The sequence below is a fragment of the Heteronotia binoei genome, chromosome 14, assembly GCF_032191835.1.
Source record: "Heteronotia binoei isolate CCM8104 ecotype False Entrance Well chromosome 14, APGP_CSIRO_Hbin_v1, whole genome shotgun sequence".
Classification (NCBI taxonomy): domain Eukaryota; kingdom Metazoa; phylum Chordata; class Lepidosauria; order Squamata; family Gekkonidae; genus Heteronotia; species Heteronotia binoei.
Genome location: NC_083236.1, coordinates 27,335,504 through 27,357,850, shown reverse-complemented (window position 1 = coordinate 27,357,850; position 22,347 = coordinate 27,335,504). Strand labels below are relative to the sequence as shown.

The 22,347-nt window shown below is 45.3% G+C and overlaps 1 protein-coding gene across 1 annotated transcript; it reads right to left on the bottom strand.

The window, feature by feature from the left end:
- Positions 1-814: 814 nt before the first annotated feature.
- On the bottom strand, positions 815-21,919 carry ST3GAL2 (ST3 beta-galactoside alpha-2,3-sialyltransferase 2). The gene is made up of 6 exons (XM_060254042.1): positions 20,575-21,919; positions 10,189-10,382; positions 7,482-7,661; positions 5,548-5,593; positions 3,862-3,981; positions 815-2,381 (listed from the first exon to the last, which is right to left on the bottom strand). Exons 1-6 carry the CDS (start codon positions 20,902-20,904, stop codon positions 2,208-2,210), a joined length of 1,044 nt encoding a protein of 347 aa, XP_060110025.1. The 5' UTR covers positions 20,905-21,919; the 3' UTR covers positions 815-2,207.
- Between the last annotated feature and the right edge of the window lie 428 nt (positions 21,920-22,347).

Sequence of the window (22,347 nt, the reverse complement as noted above, 5' to 3'; positions counted from 1 at the left end):
GCCTGATTTATGGGAAGGAAGTGTGAGAAGCACATTCTCTTTCATGCAATTCGAGGAGGGGCTTGCTCATTTTGTAAATATGACAAGAAGCTGCAAATGAAAGGCCGTGTGTCAGTGTGATCACCTGCAAAGTTACTCTGGTGAACCCTGAACCTCCCCAGATGGTTTCTTGGCAACCTTCTTGTAGGACTGCTGTAAAGGCATTAGCAGAATATTTCTGTTAAAATGTAAGAGTTCTTACAGATCTTGATCATCTTGCTATGGCCTTAATGGTGAGGCAAAAAAAACAAGTGGGAGGATTTTGCTCAACCACTTGGCTGGTTCTAACCTCTTTAGAGTTCGGTGCTGCCAAAAAAGTCCCAAAAGATGAGGACTGAGATAAAAATTGGGGACAAGGTTAGTGCACATGCTCTTCCAAGAGGTTTAAGTCCCTACTGCAACAAAAAGCCAGTGGGTTCCCCCTGGACCAATGATGGGCTTCTCCTGGCCTTCTCAATTCAGCTTTGTTTCTTACAAAAGGAATACTTATTTAATACTGTTTGGCATGATTGCACTTCAAAAGACTCACTGAATTCTTCTGGCTCTTACCTTCAATTAGAAACAAAACGTAACAACAGTGGAGAAGAAAGTGCATCTAAGTCAACCCTTTTCTATTTTTCTGGTTCTGTGTGTCCACAGGGAAGGGACAGCAAAGCTCTCCCCATTCTTAAATCAAACTATCTTTCTCTCTTTTCTTCGCCAGTTCAAAAATAGGAGTTTCACCCCAAATTCATCCCCCCCCCCCAAAAAAAATAGCTGCAGTTGAGCTGAAGACCTGCTGTTGATGCAAAGGGAAGAAAGGACCAAAATAGAAATGCCATGACATGGTTCAAGGAAGAATCGCTAGTGCCTCTTAGCTGTCACGCTGCTACAAGAACTCTCTGAGGAGAGAATCAGCTCTTCAGCTAGGCACAAATCAGGGCTCTGGAAGGAAGCTTACTGCAGCCCACCTTCCTTATCACACACCCATCACCATCCCAAGAACAATCAGAGCAAAAGCGCAGGGCGAAACAAGGTAGAGGTAGAGGAGGAAAAAATAAATTCTGTTTTGATTACGGGTTAAAACACAAAGAAATTATTTGCCAAGACAGAAAAATCCCCCGCTCCCTCAAACCCAAAAAGATGGCAATCTTGAAAGTGGGTAAGAATGGGAGAAGGGTTCAAAAGTCACAGGATCTACCCATTTCAGTGCCTTTGGCATGGTGTCCTCTTCAGTCCCAGGCTGGACATCCTCTTCTTTCTCACTGCCAGTGGCCAGCTATGCTACCTGCAGGCGGCCACTCAGCTCACCCAGGACAGAGTCCTTTCGCTCGCATCTTTCCCTACAGCCCCCAAAACCTCAGTCTTCCAATAAACAGAATACTTGGCTCTTACAAGCAAGCTTCTTCTGAAAGTCCACATGATTGTAACCACAAATATGATCAAATCTGTACTGCATTTTAAACCTGATTGTTACAAAATAAATTCCCTGGGCGAAAGTGGGAAGCAATTGTCATTTTATCAAAGGAACGCTGATTGTGTGTGTTCATTTAAAAAAAAAAAAGGTCTATCAAGATTTAAGTGCTTCTTCTAGCAATCCTAGTCAAAGCTTCCAAGATGGCCCCCAAAAAAGCCTTGCTCTTGGTGATTCGTCCGTGCTCATGCATGCCAGCAAAGGGAGAATGAATGGCAGCCCTTGGAGACTTTGGGGAAAGAGGAGAAAAATCTGATTGACAGCTGGCTAATCTTCCTCACCCTGCTCTTTGGCTGCTTCGCATGTTCCTGCTCTCTATCCTCATTCAAAAGTGCAGCATTTGGTTTTAATTCATGATGCGGGGAGAGGGGGAGGGGGAGTCAGGAGCTGGAAGCTCGCAACTTGATTGAAAAACTCAATTCATTTGTAAATCCATTAGATTTGGGAAAAGAAAAAAAAATCTGTTTTTCATCCTCTTTTAAGAAAAAATCCCTCGCTATGATTGCTTTCAGAGGCAAAATGTTCCAGTTTGCTCCTCAGGGTCTTCTTGGGGTGCAGATAACCCAGGGTTCATCTCATTGGGCTGGGAAGGAGGAGGTGATCCAGCAGCCAACTCACCCCGCCCCCCACCCCCAAGAAAGCAAGCTATCACAACTGGCCCATCCACTGAAGGCCAGCCCCAAAGCAAAGCTAGAAGATGTCGTTTTGAGGGGGGTCAGTTGCCGCGATAAACATCAATCTTGTTTGTCTTCTCCAGCATGTCAATGATACTGGCCTCAAAATCGGCATCGTGCACTCCAGTTTTCCGAAACTCCCCTGCGTAGCGATTGTTCTCCCAGTAATGATGCCAGTTGCCACGGCTGTCTGCCCCAAATCCAAAGACATTCACCTGTAGCCAGTGAGAGAGAACAATTCTTTAAGAATATCAGAAGATCCCTGCTGAATCAGACTGCCTAGTTCAGCATCCTGTTTCACCCAGCAGCCAAACCAGTTGCCATGGAGGGTCAACAACAGCATAGACATACTTCCCAGAGCAAAGGGGTTTCAGAGGTTTAACACCTCTGATTATGGAAATTTCCTTTACTTATCATGCCTAGTAGTCATTGATGGACCTCTCCTCCTTGAATCTGTTTAATCCCCTTCTAAAGCTCCCATCAGTGTTTGTGGCCATCACTATGTCCTCTACCACTGAATTCAGCAATTTAATATAAGAGATGGAATAATACACACCTATCATCTTGAAGGCTGAAGTTTTACTGCTAAGGTAAAACACACCTCCCAGTTTGCAAGGTTTTGCCAATTGCTATTTCTTAAATATTGCCTACTTAGTGATTGTTTATCTCCTACACATCTCCCCCGTCTTCTACCAAGTTGCTCAGGGTGGCTTACATGGGGTTTCCATTCAGACACCTCACATTGTTGAAAACCTGTATCCCCCACATGGAAGAAGAAGGAAGATGCCACCAAATGCAACCAAATGATTCTCTACCACATTGGATCCTGACAAATTCTGAAGCCCAGAGGTTGGGCAAAGCTATGAAAAGTAACAGATGAGTGCTTCTCCTCTTAAGTTATTCCCTAACAGAAACATTAAGTAGTTTAGGCAGGGAGATAAGAAGCTCTTCCACAAAAAGCAAGCCTATCAAAAGAATGTACTCCAAGCTACAGCTAAGAAAGAGCATTGCTGACCAGTCCCTTAGATGGGGAATTGGATAAACATATGGAGCAGAGGTCCATCAGTGGCTATTAGCCACAGCGTATTGTTGGAACTCTCTGTCTGGGGCAGTGAAGTTCTGTATTCTTGGTGCTTGGGGGGCAACAGTGGGAGGGCTTCTAGTGTTCTGGCCCCACCGATGGACCTCCTGATGGCACCTGGGTTTTTTGACTACTGTGTGATACAGAGTGTTGGACTGGATGGGCCATTGGCCTGATCCAACATGGCTTCTCTTATGTTCTTATGTAAAGTCATGGGAAGAATTTTTTTTTATTTATTCAATTTCTATCCCACCCTCCCCACCAAAGTGGGCTCAGGATGGATCACACAGCTATATTTAAAAAACTAAAATCACATCAGTTAAAAGCTACAGTGCAAAACATTTAGATGGTGTCATATTGTCCTGGGTCCATTTCAAGTTGTAACAGAACAGGATCTGATCAGTGGGATTTCAGTATTACAGTCATAATAAGAAGAATTTTAAGCCATAGAGCTGCCACTAGCCTTTTTTGTTAAATATACCAAACTAATTGGTGAATCTGTCTACAGCAGACACAGCTACCCTCCCTTGGGGAGTGCCTAAAGAAGAAACTTAAGGGCCTCAAATTGAATAAGAATGCTCTCGGCAATTTCTTGAGGGTATTTCAACACTTACCTCGTCGCAAACGTGTAACGCAAAGAAAAGCACCAGCATTCCCGTGGATGGGTAGCGCCCATGGTGTTCTGTCCATCGGTCATGGATGTATTTGAAGAAAGCTGGATTGTAGATTTGAACCTAAAGATACGAGACAGACACGCAAGACCAAAGAGTAACTCTTTACACAGTGGCTGACCAATATGAGTGTGTGTGTGTGTGCATGGGGGAGGTGCATTTGACTGCAGTGGAATGAGCTGCAGTCAAATGTCAGTAGTTGGATTATTAGGGAACTGCTGTGACAAACAACAAGCTGGGCACTGGATCTAAAAGCCTTTCTTCAAAGCCTGCCACAAACTCACTTGTGTTTGGGTGAGTGACTTTCCCACCATCTAACAGTTCTGACCTGAGAAACAGGAAGGATGAGACCTTGGTCACAGAAGGGGTCTTCAAAGACACACATAAGAGAAAACTGTAAATGGCCCCCTGATTGTTTATACAGTGGTTTTAATCTGTAGCACAATTCTCCTTTTTATAATTTGATTTTAACGTAGTGAGGATTAAAAATATTACAGATCCAACTGACAGTATCCAGCCTTTGTCCCATCTAAGCCTGGACGTTTGTCTTTCCTTTTCTGGGGAAGCTAGCTTTCAATACATCCTACTGACAGCAGAAATGCTCCTGCTGTGTCCTGCATAATATAGCAGGCTCACCTGGAGCCTTTGTACTCCTAAAGTGCCACAGTAGCCCTGGGCCTTATGCAGCCAAGTAACATAACCTTTTTTTTTTAAAGCTTCCCACTGAAGGAACAATGGGGCTCCTCTGTTTCTCCATGGTTTTGTGTAAAACTGATTGTGCCAAAAATGTATCGTGCAAAACTGTTTTTGCCCCCACTGCCCCTGTTCAAGTTATCAAGCGGGCACTAACAGAGTACTATCTTCATCCCCTGGCCACAGACTGATCTAGCTCCAGGGTCCCAACTACTTTGAGCCTGATACACCAGGATGAGTGCAGCCACAAAATGGCTACCACAGGAAGCAAAGTCAGGAACAAAATAGCTGCCACAGCTTATCCTTGTGACAGCTTGCTGCCAGAGCAAAGTTTTAAACTATCTGCACTGCCAATCAAATCTCCAATTGCTGATCAGAAGACCTGCTGGGGAAAGGCCCTACCTAGCTCCCCCCACTTGATAAAAACACATGGTAAGCACCAGGAAAGGGGCAGGTAGGTGCCATGGCTGACCCCATGAACACACACATACACAGCCTTACACTGAGTCAGGCCACTGGTTGATCAAGGTCAACGCTATTGACTCTGACTGGCAGTGGGTCTCCAGGATCTCAGGTCAAGGTCTTTCACAACACCTACTGCTTGATCCTTTCAATTAGAGATGCTAGGTACTGAACCTGGGACCTTCAGCATCTCAAGCAGAAGCTCTACCACTGAGTCACTGCCTCGCCCTTAATACTGAACATGTGAACCTCCTTTGTTCTAAGTCAGATCCTCAGTCTGTCAAGGCCAATACTGTCTACTCAGACTGGCCCTTGGTTCTTCATGGTCTGAGGCCTTTCACGTCACTTTCTACCTGACTCTTTTAACTGGAGCTGCCAGGAACTAAACCTTGAATGTTTAAATAGCTCATGGCAAATATATAAACGACAAACAAATCCTTAATCACTGAAACATTTACATATCGGTGGCATTACCTTCTCTTTGTCCACACGAAGGAAGGCCTTCACAGGTGCGTAGGTGCTATAAAAAGAAGGGGAGAGAGGTTTGCCTGCCACTCTCACGAAGGAATCTCCTTAAAGACGGACCCCCACAAGGCGCAATGGGGCTTGCTCAGTCTCTTTCCCATGGGCCTGCCCTTGTCTGCCCTTCCCAGCAGACCTACAAAATGGGAAGGGGGACTGTGATGCTGGCAGCCATCAGTACAGAGAAGGTTGGGGACAGCTGGACCATGCCCAGAACGGAAGCAAGTGGCATGACAGTCATTATGTGTACAGGCCAAAGGAAATCGACCCGTTTTCACCTCCTTCTAAAAAGCCCTTCAAGCAATGTCCAGAATGAAACAAAGAAAACCAAAACCAAAACAAAACAACCCCACCCCCACCCTGGAATCTCTACTTAGGATCCTTTAGCCCTGATGACCAATTTTCACTATTCCTGTGTCGTGTTCCCTCTATCCCACCTTTCCCCCTGAAAAAAAAAGGACATGGAGCAGCTTAAATCAACTTGCCAGAAAAGTAAACCCCTTGGAATAGGTATATGGTGATGTGAAAATTTAAATTCAGTTGGCAGTCAGCCATACTGCTCCTGTAGCAGCTTCATGTAGCTGCTTTCTCCTGAACTGAGACTACCGGTCTCTCAAGATCAGTATTGTCTCTGGTAGTTTCTCTGCAGGGTCTCAAGTAGAGAAGTCTTTCTCATCACATGATCCTTTTAAATGGTCCTGGCAGGGATTGAACTTTCTACTTGCGAGCCACGGCTCCAGCTCCTTCAGCTCTATCTCTATTGAATTAACAAATCCACTCGCTCGGGGGATACCCAGGACTCTGTGTTCTTGGAGACTGCTGTATTCCTCACAAGTTGACATGGAGTTAGAATCTCCACTGCCTTGTAGTGTTCCATCTAACTACCTAGGTAGGCAATTTGGCTTGAAAAAGGTTCTGCCAGGTATGGGCATAGCAGACAGGCTGGCTGAAATTCTTGGGAAATGCTTCAACCATTTGAGAGCCACCAAAAACTTCTCTAAGGAAAGGTTGTTGTTGTTTTTTTATAGGGTCCCATGCCTTGCAGTGTTCACCTACATATGGCTTGAAACAGGTTCTGTCCTCCTCAAGGCAGAGGCATGCTTATGTATGCAGGGAGAAAGAAAAGACAATGCAGCTTGAGATTATGGAAGAAACAGGGAAGCACTCAGTAGCTGAGTTGCCTAAAGCACTTTAGAGGTGCAGGGTTTCTCTCGATGTGGGGAAGTGGGTCAGTTGCCTCTGGATCTCCACCTATGATCTACCTGTACAGCTGGAAAGCAAAAGAGGCAAAATGTCACAAGCCTCAAGTGCTCAGTCCTCCAAAAGGGAAACAACCCAGCTGGGGTCTATCCTTGGAACTTCTCCCCATTTAGAGGTGGGGATCACATAATAGTGTGTTAAAGTCTTAATTCTGCAATAGCGGAGAGTGCTTGGTATAGAATGCGGCAGAGTATTGGACTTAGGCTGGAGACACCTGGGTTCAAATCCACACTATGGTTTAGCCTAATCTACCTCTCAGGGCCGCTATGAAGGCAAAAATGGCAGAGGAGCTGCACGGAACCTTACAGGACGCAGACTCAACTTGCTGATGAACAATGCCAGTGTTGCTTGTGCAACGACTCTGGCTTCAGAGATGGCTCAGAGCATGGCAGCTGTGTACGCCACCGACACAACTTGGCCCATACAGGTCTGTCAGGTAACAATACGAGGCATGGGACTTTCATAAGGAAACTGTTTTCTTTCCTAAGGACTGCCACAGCCAGGATGGCTAAAATGGCTCTAAATAGGGAAATCCAGCAAAGGACTTCCCTGTTTAGAGTAACTGAATGGAATCAGCACAGCCTCAAAGGGCCACAAAGGGAAGGGTCTGCCTTTTGGATACATACAATCGAATCTGGCCAGTTGACAGGGCGCTTGCAATCCACAGCAGGTCCAGAGCTTTGAAGGGCACGAGAACAAAGCTGACGTTGGCTGGCAAGTTCTTAGCGCTCTCCGGGTACATGAAGTGATGGGTTGTCCTGCTCCCAACATCTGCTTCAAAGCCCACTGTGGGGGCCTGGTTCATTCTGCAGGGAAGAAAGGATGTGTATTGAGACAATGATACCTGTGTTTCACTGGTACAGAAAAAAACTTGTGGTTCACTCCAAGGACGTTCCAAGGTCAACTCGTTGCAGGATTTATTTGCTTGTGATGAGACCACGTGGTAAGGATTTACAATGTTAGCACAATATCTGTTATAAATACATAAAGCAGAGCATATGGATGGCGTAAGCATTCAAAGCAGGTAGTAAAACTACTAATCCTGTTTACCCTACTTTGCTGAGATCTTTCCCAGTTCTGTTCTACTATGGTCTTTTGGGAAAGTCAAAGTGCCTCTGGACACCATGTGGATGAGAAGCTGTGTATTTTTAAAGGTCACGCCATATTGATCCCCTTTTCCTTGCTTTATCACCCCCTGTGGTTACCATTCCCCTGCCTGCCACAAAAACACTGGATAGCTTTTAAAAAACAAACAAACAAACCACAGGGATTGCTGTAACATAATAATTCCATTTATTGCCACACTCTTCTAGTTCCCAACTTTCATCTTTTTTAAAATAAAAAGTCTCTAGTTTTTTTCATTGTGAAGTTATAATGGAAAAGGTGCAGGTGTTTCCTATTTGGGTTTTGCATTTTCTTCAGTGCAAAACCCAACCCCTTTCTTCACCCAGCCTGCTGGCTGTTTCACCAAAGGATCTTCAGGGAGGGGAAAATAATCTATGCAGCATGAAAAATGGATTGGAATTCCAGTTTGGAGAACTTGCCCATTTTCCCTGGGAAATAACACACTTCAATAGGAAACAAGCTCAGCACCACTGACTCCGAAGCAGAAGCCAGGAAAGCATTAGCCTTGCCAGGAAAATCCATACCACAGAACCCCACTGGTAGACAGCAAGATCCTGCTATGCTTCAGGACTTGAGAATTGGAAGCCAAGGATCATGGCTGCATTGGGAGGCAAACTCTGTCCTGTGGCCCTTGATACAGGGTCAAAACAAGAAACCCTTTTCTCTCTTGCCATAGCAAGAGAAGCTGTAAGAGTTTAACTCTGCCTCTGGAGTCCTAAAGTGGAAGCCACTCTGACCAGGATGAGATGAGGCAACTTCAGAGCCCTGCCCTCTTCTACAGGGACAATCTTTGAAGATGGAGAAACTTCAGTCTGGGCTGCAGTGGGGTGAGGAAGAATCTCCTTATCCTTGTGTGTCTGGAAAGTGCTATCAAGCCGTAGACAAAATATGGCAACCCTGTAGGAGTTTCTAGAGACAAAAGGAAGTGGTTTGTCACTGCCTGCCTTTGCATAGCAACCCTGCCCCTGGACTTCTTTGGTGGTCTCTCACTCAAGTATGGACCAGGGCTGACCCTGCTTAGCTTCTGTGATCTGACAAGATTGGGCTAGTCTAGACCACCCAGGTCAGGGCTCTGTCTCTGAAGAAAGGAGCCTTGCTCTGAGTGCTTCCATTCAAGCTGTGCTTTATGAGATCTGCCACTAGAGAGCAAAAGCCAACACAGGAAACTTTCAAGGATGCTATGGAGTAAAGAGACCCAGCAGGTAACTTGTGTTTTATCTGCTCATTGCATTTAGATGGCTAACAGTGCAGGATACCTCCCAGCCTCCACAATCTAATTTGAAGTCTGTCGCTGCACCGGAAGTTGTCCAAACCAAGAAGTCTTATGATTGAGCCAGACTGCAGAATTCTGACTTTCTCTGAGAAGAATGGGTGAATGCAGCAAATAGATAAATACATCCTAAACACAGTGCTATATTCCACAGTCCCTTTCCCTCTACAAAGCACCTTCCCGCAACCACCTGCTACAGTATAGTCCTATTACTCTTCTAGAAAAGCCCTCCTGAACAACTCCATTTTGTATCGCTTGTGGAATGACCCAAATACGGGAGGCCTCCCGACCTCCTCAGGCAGGACATTCCACAAGGTAGGGGCCGCAACAGAGAAAGCGGGTGTGCTTGTGGGAAATACTACCAAGTTTCACACAGCAGCCAGTGATCAGGAAGTGTAAACTGGTTTATTTAGGGAAAAAAATTATGCCGGAAACTGCTGGATCTGAACAGAAGGAGAGGGACAGTTCCTTCTGATTTCCTCCCTGCTGCTGCAAACTCCTGACAGCTTCATGCTCTTCTAGAGGGTCCCCACTTTCCGAAAGAAAGAAAGAAAGAAAGAAAGAAAGAAAGAAAGAAAGAAAGAAAGAAAGAAAGAAAGAAAGAAAGAAAGAAAGAAAGAAAGAAAGAAAGGTTCCATTCCAATGAAGCGCCTTACACTAACAGAAGAATTAGTCTAGATCCAACTCAATAATTCCTCAGTTGATGGCTAGAGGCATCTTTTTGTATTCCACTTGGCAGTGGAAGAGGAGCTGGGTGTCAAGCTCCTTCTATCTGGGAGACCAGAAACCCAATTTAAAGATATAATCAAGAACATGTTCACAATTATTTGACAAGCTAGCAATGCTTGGATGCAAAAGTTGGCCTCGTGATAGGGAGGCTGGAATGCCCTGGGATGCCCTGAGGTTCACAGGCTGCTCCCCCCCCCCCCCCCACTTACCTCATGATGAAGTCATGGCCATTGATTTCCCTGCCGTAGCCAGAGCCTCTCAAGTTGCCAGAGTTGCCCACCACGGCACAACGTCGGCACTTCTGGGGGTCTCGGGAGCAGTATGGGTTCTCTCCGGGGACAATCTGAAAAAGCTTGCTCAAGACTTCATTAAGGTTGTGGGACTTGAACTGGGGCTGCAACATCTGAAGAAACAAAGCAGGTGGACAATTAAGAGGCAGACTGAGAAGTCAGGCGGAGAGGATGAATGAAAAAGAAAGATGTTAAGAAGCTCATCAGCCACTCCAAGATTTAAGCAAAGGACAGTGTAATCAGCATGGCACCATTATGTCCTACAGCAAACACATAAAAGCATGTGAGTATCACATGCACATCATCTGCATGTTCCTTGTGGTGGGAAAAACCACTAAGTCCAGCATTTTATATAGGCCTGCCTGGGTCACAAAGATGGGAGTACTGACTTCAAACAACAGAAATGGAGAGGAAGAGAATGTACAAAGAGCCCAGCTGAATCAGATTAGACATGTAAGGGCTGGAGGGAGGAGATGGACTTTTTTAATTTATCTGCTGAGATTTGGGGAAAATATTCCCCTCCAAAAACCAAAACCACTTCTACAAAATAAATTTATTTGGAAGGAACAAAATGCTTTTTATGAAGAGATTTTCATGAATCAGCATGTGTAGTGTGAGGAGAAAAGGAAAATTCTGAAGAAAAAAACCACCAGAAGCCACTAAAACACCTCCTCTATTAATTTTGGAATGAGTAAAGCATGTTAAGGTGACAGAATACAGTGATCTGCAGCTCTCTTGCTTTAGAGCTGCAATTCCACATACAGAAAACTAAGCCATATGTATTTTAAAATTCAATAAATATACCAATTAGTATACTTCTATATGCTAACCAAATTATACTTAAAGCCTTTAATGTTAGAGCAACAAAACGGAGATAGGCTCAATCAATAATTGTTGCATATACTCCCCACCCCCATAGCTTAAATTCCCTGAAACTGTTCATCTCCAGATCAGACCAGTGGTGCATATAGTCCAGCAACCAGTTTCACAGAGTGGCCAAGCAGTTGCCCTGGAGGGTGAAACAGGGCAGAACAATCAAGGATTTACTCCTAATATTGCTGGTGTTCAGTGCGTTTTCTGATTCATACTCTCTCAGACTCACTTATCCTACATTCTCCATCCCTTTTGTAGGCCAAGATTTGAAGCTTTATATAAAATATAATAATCAGCTATGAAGAGCTATGCTTAGTGGTGTGAGGCCTACCACTCAGAAACAGGTCACGCTGACCTGAAGGTGGTCAGAGACAGCAGCTTCTTTAATTTAATTCAATTTAATTTGTGATTTATACCCCCGCCCTATCCCGCTGCACCCAGAGAGCATACTTCTGCCTTTTGGGCAATTTGTGGTTAGTCGGCCAACAGTTAGTTGAAGTTCAATGTTGGACGCCTGGCCAGAACAGGAACATAAGACAGTAAACAAGAAACCACAAAATGGCATAATCGATGTATAAGCAGGCTTTGTGCTTGTGTAACAGGAACCTAAAGCGTATTGTCATTTATGGGAGCAGGAATGCACAGGAACGCAGTTTTAGCTGCCTGGGGGGTGGGGGGGGGAAGTGTCAGTGGGTGCGGCCTAATATGCAAATGATTTCTGCTGGGCTTTTTCCACAAAAAAGCCCTGATTATAACATATGCATACATATGCTTATGCAGAAATGATGCACATCCTCTTACCAATAATCCAATCAATAACTGTTAACGTAATAATCTCTATATATGGAAAATAAGAGGATGGGTACAAAACCTGGAACACACCCAAGGATTCTTCAGAAACCTTGGCATTTGGACCATCTTCTCCTTTTATGCAGCCCCGTAGAGCAGAGGGGTAGACTGCAGTCCAAGCTCTGCTCATGACCTGAGTTCGATCCCGGCAGAAGCTGGGTTCAGGTAGCTGGCTCAAGGCTGACTCAGCCTTCCATCCTTCTGAGGTCGGTAACATGTAAAAAGCTTGCTGGGGGGAAAGTGTAGGTGATTGGGGAAGGCAATGGCAAACCACCCTGTAAAAAGAGTCTGCCGTGAAAACGTCATGATGCGACACCACCCCAGAGTTGGAAATGACTGGTGCTTGCACGGGGGACTACCTTTACCCCTTTTATTCAATAAAAGCTAAAACCTTTTTCTGACCCAGCCAGCTTGCACAGGTATTCCCATTTGTGGACTAACACTTTCGCTTTTTTCTTTCATACACATCCCTTATACTATGATTCACTTTCACAGTAAGTTCACTGTCAAGCATGCAGACAATCAGAGGTATGGTCTCTTGCAATCTGCGTGCATTCAGCAAAGGGAGAAGGAAGGAGGGCTCCCCATGCTGATTTGCATGTTACCCCCCTTCTCATGCTGATATGCAAATTACACAATCCACCTGACTGTGGTTTCTGTCCTCTTGTGTGTCTTTTATGGCCCTGAAAGATAGGTGTAGAGGAACCACACCCTCCTCACGTACAGGCTGTTAAGACTGTCCCTATTTGTTCTAACTGATAAGCAAATCGCCTCCCAAACAGGATGCAGAAGAGTTATATATTAAAAGAGAAATGTATTTGTTCTAGGTTTTTATAATCAAATTTAAAGGCATACAGCGATCACATCAACATACTTTAAAAATGCCATTCTTTTAAAAATGGAAGATGGTGTTTTGAGTCCCACAAGTAAGATTGCTGGGAAGCAAACAGGGTCAGGGCAATTAAACTCCATAGCACCCAGTCCTCAATGTGTTTAATTTCCAAATAAACCACTGGTTATTAAGAATACTTGAGTGCTTTCAAGTCCCGTCTGACTCATGATGACCCCAGGACGAGGGAGTTTTCAAGGCAAGTGATAAGGAGGGGTGGTTTGCCAAATTGCCAGTGCCTTCCTTCGCATAGCAACCCTGAATCTCCTTCATGGTCTTCCATCCAATACTAACTAAGCATGGCTGACCCTGCTTAGGTTTCAAGTTCTGGTGTGAACAGGCTGGTCTGTAGGATTGCCAACCTCCAGGTGGTGGCAATAACTGATCTCCAGGCAACAGAGGAGTTCACTGGAAGAAAATGGCCACTTCAGAAAGTGGACTCTATGGCATTAAACCCCATTGAAGTCTCTCAACTCCCAAAATGCTGCCCTCCTCAGGCTCCGTCCCTAAACTCTCCAGGTATTTCCCAACCTGGAGTTGGCAACCTTACTAGGCTGCGTTATCAAGCTGTTTAGCGGTAGTAAAATCAGCTGTCTGACATTCAGTTAAGTAAAACACAAGTCCAGTGGTACTTTAAAGACTAACAACATTTATTTCAACAATAGTCTTTAAAGGTGCCATAGGACTTCTGTTGTATTTTGCTAAAGGATGCTGTTGTGGCTACCCCTTTGCAGTCAACATTCAGTTGTTGCAAGCACACACAGGTTGGTTACATTTGACTCTTCTTCTTCCTCCTGGTATTTTTATGTGCAGCTGGAAGCTGTCTGCAGGGCCAGGAGCAGTTACACCGCTAAGATGGGTAAGGCAGGCATGAGAGAGCATAATGTGTAAGGAGGCCCTCAGCCATCCACTAACTCGCAAGCCAGGACTGGATCATTCACAGGGAGGCTAAAGTTGGTTCCTCATTTTCAAACTCTCTCAAGTGTTTTTGGTTGAATTCACAAATAAGTCACAAATAAGGAATTAATAAGGAACCAGCTTCAGCCTCCTTCATCCACAGACCTTTTGCCACGTAACTAAGGGACCCCGTTCGAAGCTGCTCTCGCACAAAGCAAACCCCGTGGTTTTCAAGCATTACATCAGCCTAGCCTTCAGCCACTCCCCAGAAAGTGCACCAAACAGTGCAGTGATACATCTTGGGCTCTGAGCAACACTCCTGGGACGGGAAGAGAAGAAACAGAACAGAGATGGGAAGCTTGCGCCTTCGTTTGCATCCTTGAGCACAAAGGCAGCGGCGGATGGGGTGGGGGTGAGCAGCAGCCACGCTAATAACAGCGCCAATCCGGGCCTTCTAAGAGAGGTTAGAAGTTCAGGCCCTGCAGCAAATCCAGCCTCATTTTTGCTCTGCGGAAAAGCTTTGCAGCTTGTATGCAACAGATGGTGCTTCTGGAAAGAGAGCCTTTCCTGTCTTTGGTAGGAATTAGCAGTGGTTTCCCAGGTGGCCCAGTCTGAGATGGGCACATCTGGAAACCCAGCACTTAATAGGCTGCAAACAGCTCATGTGCAGATGGACAGAAGTAGGGTTGCCATCTGTAGTTTGGGAAATTCCTGGAGATTTGGGGACTGGAGCATGGGGAGGGTGGGGTTTAGAGAAGGAAGAGATGTGGGGGAGTCCACCCTCCAAAGCAGCCATTTTCTCCAGTGGAACGGATCTCTGTAGCCTGAGGATTAGTCATAAGTCCGGGAGACCACTGGGCCCCACCTGGAGGTTGACAACCCTAGGCAGAGGAATGAGCTCTGTACAGGAAACCCACAAAGAGGAGTAGCGGTCACAATGTCTAGCAGCAGAAGGCGAGGACTGGAATTGCCAGCAGGCTTCCCTGCTTCTGTTTCCTTTGGATTCACTGAAGAACTCCTCCAATAGTGTAAAATGCAAACCAAAACAGCTTTGGAATTGTGCTGTAGCAAGCCTTCCCAAAGTTCTTAACCCTACATTTGTAGCACAGCTGTGGAGATTCTGCTCCAAGAGGCCACTGCTTCCAACTATATTCACATGTACAGCCAGCCTTACATGCCTGGCCCCCACAGAATCACCAGCGCCTTAAAGAGAGCCAGAAAGATCACAGAATCAGCCCAACACACCAAGAGCGGTTTGCAAATGCTGTGTCTCTGAGCTTTAAGCCAGAGCTTCTAAACACTCTTCAAGGGCTGCTCCACACACAGTGCAATACAGTAGTCTATTCTAGAACCAGTGGTGGCCAATAAAATATACCACTGCCATTAGTCTGCAATTTCCAGTGATCAATGTTACATAATAAACTTCATTTCCATGAGATAGTTTCAGGTCCTGTTGGTTTGTATAGGAAGAGCAAGCTTTGAATCCAGAGGTTTGTTTTTTTAAAAAAAATCTTAACAAAAATTCTTGGAGGATCTTTTGACCAAATTTGACTGTGGAACCTTTATGAGCAGAGCCAGTATGCCACCAAATATCCAGGTTGGGAACAGACAACAGAGAGCTGACCTCTTTCTGCCTGGGAGGCAAGATTCTAAATCTAAAGGTATCTTATGGCTACTGCTGGAAACAAAACAAGTGGAATAAAGGGACCCTTGCTCTGATAATGAATTGTCCCCAGGGTAGTCATTAGGCACCAGCTACTTATCTAGTGGAAGCCCATCCAAGGGATGATCACTGTTTCAAGAAGAAACAGCTGCAAATTCTCTCTGCAACCCAGAGAACTACCACAGCTCAGAGCTTTCGAATCACAACGCAGCTGCCAAAATATTCCCTTGCCCCTATGGAGAGATCTTGTTTTGTGCCAGATTGAGAAACCCAAGGCTTCTGGCATGTGTATGTGTCAAATGGGGAAAAGGGAAAGAACAGCAGAGGAAGAGAAGTGTGGCTGCCCAGAACCAAAAGGTCATCTTTGATCTTGTATTAAAATGCCCAGACGTATTGTCCTCCCCTCTGTTTTGCCCGTGGCTTAATTTGTAGCAGGCTAGTAGAGAGGAAGCAGGAAATCCTTTAATTGTTGTATATGCATAACACCCATCCTAGAAACTTACACTAGGACAGGCCATAAAACTCTCTAAACAAATTTTTTAAAGTTGTACATGGGTGGGGACATGGGTACATAATATCGTACATTCAGACAGATCTTTAGTCTCTGAAAAGAGCAAAGCTGTGAAATGGAAGGTGCAGAATAAAATCTGACCTTTGAGACAGGCAAGCATCAAAGCAAGCCAGGTGGGTAAGGATGGATCATAAACTAGCAGGCTGACCAGCTGAGAGAGAGAGAGAGAGCCTTTCCCCCACTACTGCACACAGGAGCACACTATCTCATTCTAAATGTCCCTTTCTTGGCCTTGCATACAAGATCTTGCAGGTGTCTGACAGCAAGAGGGTGTCTATGGCCACTGGTGCTCTGTTTCCTTCCAGTGGTTAGGGGATAAAGCACACAGGTGGTTCAGTCCAGGAACTTCTAGGGTGATCCCATTAGTAAGGAGTACATCTAACCCTCCTGTGGAAACAGAAGATAACAAGGCTGCAAGAATTCCAGAGGGGTAGAGGTTTTTGTTCCTCTAAAGCAAGAAAGCAGCATCTGAAAGGCTAACTGGATTTCACTCCAGCAGAATCTTTTGTGGACTGCAGCCCATGTCATCAGATGCATGCAGCAGGACCTCACTGGCAGCCATTTTATGTAAAAGGGTATTAAATAACCCAGACAGCAGTTTTAAGGTATCATGAACTGCAGGAACAGGTAACTATGCAAAATTCAAATGAGACCAAGAAAGAGATAATAAACAGTAGCAGTAATTGGTAGTCTCCCTAGTTCTGTCAGTTTACACAAAAGAACTTTAACTTTTACCCCCAGCCATAATTAGCATTTAAATCAGCACACAGCAATTTTGTTGTTTTTTTCCAAGTGTGCAGGTTCAAATGCCACTGGAGAGTCATTATGCTTAACAAATCATAATAAGCAGTCAGCTCAGAGAAACAGAAAGTCCACATTACCTTGTTGCCCATAAATTACTACACACAAAAAGGTTTATTTTTGTACCAAGCGCATAAATTACTACACACAACAAGGCTTATTTTTGTACCAAGCACAATAACAGTCGTAAAAACGTTTCGCAAGCATGCAATCTCAACGTCCATCTCAAGACACAAACGCAGCCTCAACCATCTCAAAGTTTCTGTCAAATTTCAGCACGACTTTTGTTTCGAAAGAGAGGGATTGGAATTCGGCTTTTCCAGAGCTAGGTCCCAGGCAACAGCATGATATGGAAGCGCATGACAGGAAGTCATGGAGTAGCTCCTTCATGTGACTCAGGATTATGACTCCAAACACACTACAAGCATACAGACAGCACTGGCAGTGGAGGTGGGGGGGAGGTTTTGAGCAAGAACGCATGGGAATTTTTTTTTTCTGGTGAATGGGGAGAACCTCCAAATATGTCTGTGTCAGAAAAGAATCCTCAGAATCCATGACCAATTTCACGCTGCTGGTCTGCTGGCTCATCTCAGCACATGGCAAGGATGTTAGACCCAGACCCCTCCTCCTGCTGAAGGGAGAACTTGGCACCTAGAAGAAGTAAGTCCAAGCGCCTTTCATCTTAAATACACCTCATAATCACACATTCTGGGTATTACCTGGGCTGCAACTAGAGCCAGAAATTTATTATTTCCTCTTTCAATAAAACAACCCTTTCCTGGTTAAGCAACAGCCCGATTTATTTCTGAGAGTTTCTTTAAGGGGAAAGTCCCTGTAAAAGCTGGTGCAGAAAACTTGCTCCTACTCCCCCTCCCCCTGTTAAGCAAAAGGTTTCCTTTAAGAGCTAAATTCCCCTAAATTACTGGAAGATCTCCGCTTTGAGTAACAAAGAGAAGCAGGAAGTGTGGTGCCCTCACTTTCTATGCACATTACCGGCAGAAAATATGGAGGCCCAACAGACAAGGGTCCACTGAAGTTGCCAAAGCATAAGTTAAAGACAACTGCTTTGAAATGTGCATTGTCTTGAGAAGTTTGTTGGGGGGTGGGGTGGTTCTGTGCATAAGATTCTTAAGAAAGTATCATACTTTGACTTCTGTAATTCTACTTGAATTAAATCAGTTTGTAAGATATGGAGACAATGCAGAGTTACTAGGCCTTTCCTTTCTTATAGATGGCTCCTGACCTCCAGGGTCCAGACCCTCCAAAAAACCCAGCTGCCATTTCCCCCACCCTTCCATATCCACTCAGCCAGTGCTATTACTACACTACAGGACCTAGCAGCATTAGTTATAGCTACAGGGGGCCATTCATGTGTTCATCCTCCAGTATAATTTATGCCATCATGGATCAAAAATGCTCTTCTGCCCTCCCAGGTCAAGTAGGTCAATACCACACAAAAGAATAAATGGACACAAATCTGATATTAAAAATGACCTTACACAGAAACCAGTGGGAGAATATTTCAGTCTACCAGGACACATTCTTGCTGGCCTAAAAGTTAACCACTCACCAGCAAATAGAGCTTCAAAGGGATATGCCGGCATGAAACTCTTTAATTTGAATTCATCAATAGGTTTGATACTATCTCTTTCAACAACTTAACAAGGACCCAAGGCTCCTCAGCCATTGCAGATATTAATTTGCTTGTTTTATTTATTTCATATATCCCCTCTCACCCCCAGTCTTCCTGCAAGAAACACAGGGTTCTCTCCCCTCCTCCATTTTATCCTCACAACAATAAGTTAGGCAGACAGAAGGCCAAACCATCCCTAGGTTCACCCTGGGAACATGCCTCCATTTTGTAGAATGATGGAATGCCATTTAAGAGTGCTGGATTTCTGTTGGATCCACAGTGCCATGAGTACCTGATTCTGGGACCACAGTAGTGTGGGGGAAAAGGGCCGCCTGCCTTCCCTCCATGCTATTTGTCTGATCTGAAATGGAATTGGATTGTGTGTGTATGCACCAGCACCCTGAGGTGCTGTTTTGGTGTGGGGTGGAGACAGGAACTTCCTCACACACACCATGATCACAAGCTGCATCAGCCCCCCCCCCCCCCCAGCATTTTTAAAGCAAGAGAATTCTTCTGGTAAAATACTTGAGCCGCCCCTGGTTTGTACCAGGGGATCCATGTCTAGTTATGCACTGAGTTTCATACAGAGTGGGAGATATGGCACTCCAGGTACCAGTCGAACACTGTATACTGGCTTCACAGAACTAGCGAGATTTGAAGAATACATATGACACGTAACTGATGAAGTGGGCTCTAGTTCACAAGAACTTACATTAAAGAAAAAGTTCTAGTATTATCTACTCTCTCCACACCATTCCTCTTGCCTCCCATCCTCTATCCCTCAAAAAACCCTGAAGTGCCCGACACTTTCCTTATGGAAAAAGAGTTCCACCTCCTCCTGATTGTTCTGGCTGCCCTTACAGTGTAACTTTCCCACCAATGGGACATCCTTTTTGAGAGGCATCAATCACAAATGTAACAGAATTGTAATTAGGAGCTGTCAGATGGTATCTCAGAATGTGACAGACAAGAGTTGGATTGCATTATTTTTATCAGAATTTGAAGGACTGCTTTCTTGGCAGAGTTGGAAAGGGATACATCAACAGAATACATAACATCCCAGCTAAAGATTTTTTTTTAATGGCATTCGGAATACACAACTAAATTAATTGTGCAGAGGGAACAGTTTTCTTAAAGAAGGGAGAAACCAGCACAGACAGCAGCTGAGGGGTTCCTAAAGGAAGTCTGCATGGAATTTTATTCAAACAGTCAATTTAGGCCTAAATTGCATGTTTGTTTGTTTTTATGTGCTGGTCCTGCTGACCCAACCCCCCCTCCACACCTCTTTCCCCAGCGCAACTGGGCTTCTGGAGACTTTGTCGTCCCCCGCAGCAGCATTGTGACTGTTGGGGAAAGTAAGTTCAAAAAATAATCTGCAGTTTGGCCCTTACAAGTTGAGTAAATCACAGCAGAAACAGGCTACTTACAATCTTTAGTGAGATATACTTTTCAACTCATACCAATGGAATTTTGCAAGGGCAGGGGTCGTTTTGTAGAAAAATAGGTGGTGGAGCTCATCCAGGGATTGTTATGCAGCTGTAATACTATTCAATGGACAAGGAGGTGGAACTCTCAGAAAGGTTCAGGAGCTGTGCTCCTGTGAGCTCCCACTGAATCTGAGGCCTGTGCAAGGGTATATTGTGAAATACTACCCAAGACTTTCTGTCAGAAAGAACGCTGGTTTCAAATGTTTGCTTTCAATTCTCGATCAAGACCGTGAGGAAGCAAGGTCAGATTTGTCAGAATTACAGGGCGGTTGTTTCTTCTTTAAAAACAAGTCAGTGCCTTATGATTGTGGATTTTTGCAGTCTGTTATCTACGGGAGAGATAATATTGGCAGATTCTAGAAGCTAAGCAGGGTCAGCCACGGTTAGTACTTGGGTGGAAGACCACAATGGAAGCCCAGGGCAGAGAAAGGCAATGGCAAACCACCTCTGTTCATCTCTTGCCATGAAAACCCCATGAGGGGTTGCCATAAGTCAGTTGCGACGTGACAGCACTTACCTAGAGGAACATAAGAGTTCAAAAGACTGGCTATCTTGGCCTAACACAACCTCTTGGCGGGTCCCTCACTACTCAAAACCCCTTAACTTGCTCAGAATGTCAGCAAAAGAAATCCTAGGACTCACCATCCACCATTGCTGGACATCCAGCGGCAAGTCCATGTTCTCCTTGGTCCACACCGGAGATATGCGTTTGTCAAACCGGCTGTCAAACCACTCAGAATTGGCTGGCTCTACCATGCACCTGTGGCAGGAGCAGCCCCTCATGAAGAGCCCCTCCTTGCTGAGGCGTTGCATGCCAGCGTAGCCGGGCACCAACTTCACCCGATGGAGGTCATTGAAACCGTTGGGGTCCAGGTAGGCGATGCTGTGGTGGGAGTAGGTGAAGAGGAGGGACATGATGAAAACCAGCAGAAAAGCGGTGGACAGGAACCAGAAACGCAAGGAAAACTTCATGGTGGGCCTGAGAGGAAAGGGGAGGTGGGAAGGGTCACCGGGACAATGGTGGCTGCACCTTGAGAGGCTGCCCACCTGCCTGGTTGGTACTGACAGTACACTGTCCACAGTCTGTGTAACGGCAGAAAGAGAGCATAGAGCACACCCTAAGTGAAGAGGTCACAGATGGCAAGAAGTTTAGCTCCTCAAAGCTTCCACAGGGCACCGTCAGAGTTCTCTGGAAACTGCAGAGACTCGCTTTGTTGTGGTAATTCAACAGTTACAGATAGTGGTGCAGCATCAAACTGCCATTTCCTTTGGGCTTTTCCTGCATCCACAACCCCAAAAACCAGCTTTTTTGGAACTCCAAGGCTTTGGCTGTAGAATAAAAGCAGTCCATGGCTGTCATGAGTAGAGACTCCTTCCTTGTTTAAGGTTAGGGCAGATGTTTCCACAAATTTCTTTTTCCACAGGAAATTAGGCTGTCATCACTGCCCAAGTAGCTTTCCTTCAGAGAGGGTAGGGAAGAGGGAAGAAGAAAGGGACACAAAACATGAAGTAGAACATCATCATGTCTCCCCGTCCCCTTTACTCCTTGACATGAACCTCACCCACTTTATTTCAGGAGGAGGAGAAAGGATCCTGTATCAGAGCAAGGCTTTCCTTGGAGGTACGGAGCTACATTCCCTCATCACCTTGCCAGCATCCGGAAAGGTGCTGCCTCCCATCCTGGGGCTCGTCTCTAAGAAGGCCTCCTTGCTGTTGCCAAGGCGATGGCTGCACATCTGTAGCAAAGCTCAGGGACAGCTGCAGCTTGGGTGGCCCACGCGCTTTCTTGCTTCCTGCCGTGTATGCATGCCACGCAGTCAGTGTACGTAGATCCCACTCAGCCCTTCAGTAGCTTTGTCCACTTGGCACCCAGCAAGGCACAGAACAGTGGCCTCCCCCCTCTTCCTCAGCTTAGGCTTTTAAATAATCTCTTGGCAAGCTTCCCTTCTCCACTTGCTTGCCCAGAGATGCTGCCGCTGCAACCAAGCCCTGAAACTGGGGAGAGAAGAGAAAGCATTTTAATGTTTTATTATTATGATGATGATTTATTTAGTATGTTTTTCTCCTGCCCTATCTCCAAGGAGCTCACGGTGCCATACACTTGCCCTCCCTGCCTCCACTTTATCCACACAACAATCCTGAGGAGGTACATTTGCCTGAAAAAGACTGACTGGCCCAAGGCCACCTGGAAAGTTTCCACAGCAGAGCTGGGATCTGAAACCGGGTCTTGCAGACCCTAGTTTGGCACTCTAACCATTAAACAGCACTGTCTCTTTTATAAGCATTAACTATCAGTGGGGAAGGACAGGGGCAGGTTACAGTGAGGGCAAGACCACCCTCGTAACTTCTTTCTGGAAGTGCAACTTTGCTGACAGAAGAAGGGAAATAGGCAATTTCACCCCATTCCTCACTACA

What these genes read in the sequence shown, in the direction of transcription:
- ST3GAL2 (XM_060254042.1), bottom strand. Translation starts at nt 20,904, where the DNA reads ATGAAGTTTTCCTTGCGTTTCTGGTTCCTGTCCACCGCTTTTCTGCTG. An exon ending in TCAACTGGCCAGATTCGATT is followed by an intron (nt 5,594 to 7,481) that starts GTATGTATCCAA and finishes TTCTTTTTATAG; the next exon opens with CACCTACGCACCTGTGAAGG. An exon ending in TTCGTGTGGACAAAGAGAAG is followed by an intron (nt 3,982 to 5,547) that starts GTAATGCCACCG and finishes TCGTATCTTTAG; the next exon opens with GTTCAAATCTACAATCCAGC.